We start from the raw sequence: 2049 nt of genomic DNA on the forward strand, positions 1-2049 counted from the left end.
GCTCAAATACAGTTTGGTGATGAACAAGGCTGAGGAGAAGCCAAGACCCCTGTGAGGGCAGCTCTCCTCCTCCCTCCTGCATGCAGCAGCAGAGGGTGGGGAGGAGCAGATTGGGATTGCTGTGCCTGAGTTTTGGTGTTCTAGAGAGCAGAGGCACCATGATGGGCTGAGCTGCTGCACCTCACCACCCTGCCCTGGCAACTCTGCATGGCTGTTGTGTCTCAAAACCCAGCCTGCAGCAGGATCCCACTGCAGTTTTGGGATCTGACCACTCCCTGAGAGCACATAGCCTTGCTGGTGCCTGAAATTCAATCAGCTCCACACACAGGCACCCCTGAGCTTTAAAACAATCAACAAACCACAGAAATGCTTTTTCATGACAGTATTTATTGCACCAAAATGCTCTTCCAGAATCTTGAGGGAGGGCTGTCTCCTTCAGATGTCCCCATTCAGCCAGCGGTTCTTGGCGATCTGCCCCGCGCCGGGCCGGGAGGACGGAGTGTACTGCAGCAGCTGGGTGATGAGGGCTTGGCAGGGCTCTGGCAGTGGGGGCAGCCCCTCTGGGTACATCACTCCCTTTTTCTGCAGCTGGGGCATGCTCTGGACATTGCTGTCATCAAAGGGAACGTTGCCCACCACCATCATGTAGAGCATCACCCCTAGGCTCCAAATGTCATACTTCTTGGCATCGTAGGGGATGCCCATGAGCACTTCCGGGGAAGCAAAGGCTGCTGTCCCACAGAAGGTGGTGCTCAGGTCCGGGTACCCTTTGAGCTCCTTGCTGAAGCCAAAGTCGCTGATCTTGGCGCGGCGGCCATCGGCTGAGAGCAGCACGTTCTCGCACTTGAGGTCGCGGTGCACCAGGTTGCGGTCGTGCAGGTAACGCACGGCCCTCACCACTTGCACGAAGATGTCCCGGGCCTCGGGGGCACAGGGCAGCTTTCCCAGTTTCTGCAGCATCTGCAGCAGGGTGGTGTCCATGGCCTCCATCACGATATAGAGCTTCTTGTTGCAGACCTCGATGAGCTCGAAGACACGCACGATGTTGGGGTGCTGGATCCTGCGCACGATGGAGAGCTCCCGGGGCAGGAACTTGAACACCACGGCTCGGGGTGCTCGCTGTCTGTCCACCACCTTGACAGCCAGGGGCCCCTTGTGTCTGTTGGAGGTGGCTGCTCTCACCTTGGAGAAGCTGCCCTCCCCCAGTGTCTGACCCAGCCTGTAGCCCAGCTCGTTGAGTAACCTCTCTCCTCCATCAGGCTTTGGTGGTGTGAGCTGTGATTTTTTTGGCATTATCTCTGGTTCTGGCAGGGTTGGCTGGAGCTGTTCTTCTGCTCCAAGATGGTCTTCTTCTGCCTCAGGATGGTCTTCTTCGGCTCCAGGATCGGGAAGCTGCATTGTCTCCTCCATGGCAGCTGCTCAACTTCCCCTATGGCAACACTTGCTTCCACACACCACCTGGGCATTGTGACGGGTGGAATGTTGTGTGTGACATCTCCTTTGTGAGGTGACATAGGTGGGTCCCCTCTGCTCATGCCCGCGCACACAGGGGACAACTCTGCTGGGGCTGGGTATTTTAGAGTTTTTATCCGTTCAGCCTCTTCACTTGAGTTCTCAACATAGGGCCGTATGGATGAAAGTTTAAATGTCAGCTTTCTGAGGTCAGGGACCCATCTGGGGACCTATACTGGTTTTCTGCAGGGTATTACATTAAAATCCAAACCACACACAGTGGTACAAAGGAGAAACTTCTTCTAGTGGCACTAACTGTGAATCACCTTGGCTGGCTATAAATATTGACTTCTTTGGTGATGGGGCACAGAGCTATTACATTACCAGGGAGGCCTTCTGACCTTTTGTGGGGTGGATGGGGAACTTCAAGTGCATCTTTCAGAAAAAACAGCTTTTTGGGTTTTTGAGCTTGGAATTGCTCTTTATCTGTTTTTAACAAAATGATATTTTGGAGATTTACAGAGAAGTGAGACCTGAGATCCTTCAGAGACCTTCTATAACTTGCATTTCAAAAGGTTTTAGTCCGTTTTAGTTGCC

The 2049-nt window shown here is 53.6% G+C and overlaps 1 protein-coding gene across 1 annotated transcript; it reads right to left on the minus strand.

Annotated features, from left to right (window-relative positions):
- Positions 1 to 435: 435 nt before the first annotated feature.
- TSSK6 (testis specific serine kinase 6) lies at positions 436 to 1410 on the minus strand (the record flags this gene model as incomplete). The annotated part of the gene is made up of 1 exon (XM_083865682.1): positions 436 to 1410. The coding sequence occupies one exon, from the start codon at positions 1408 to 1410 to the stop codon at positions 436 to 438; it is 975 nt and encodes a 324-aa protein (XP_083721808.1).
- Positions 1411 to 2049: the final 639 nt, after the last annotated feature.

This window comes from Zosterops lateralis, assembly GCF_965231275.1.
Source record: "Zosterops lateralis genome assembly, chromosome: 7".
In the NCBI taxonomy this organism is placed as follows: domain Eukaryota; kingdom Metazoa; phylum Chordata; class Aves; order Passeriformes; family Zosteropidae; genus Zosterops; species Zosterops lateralis.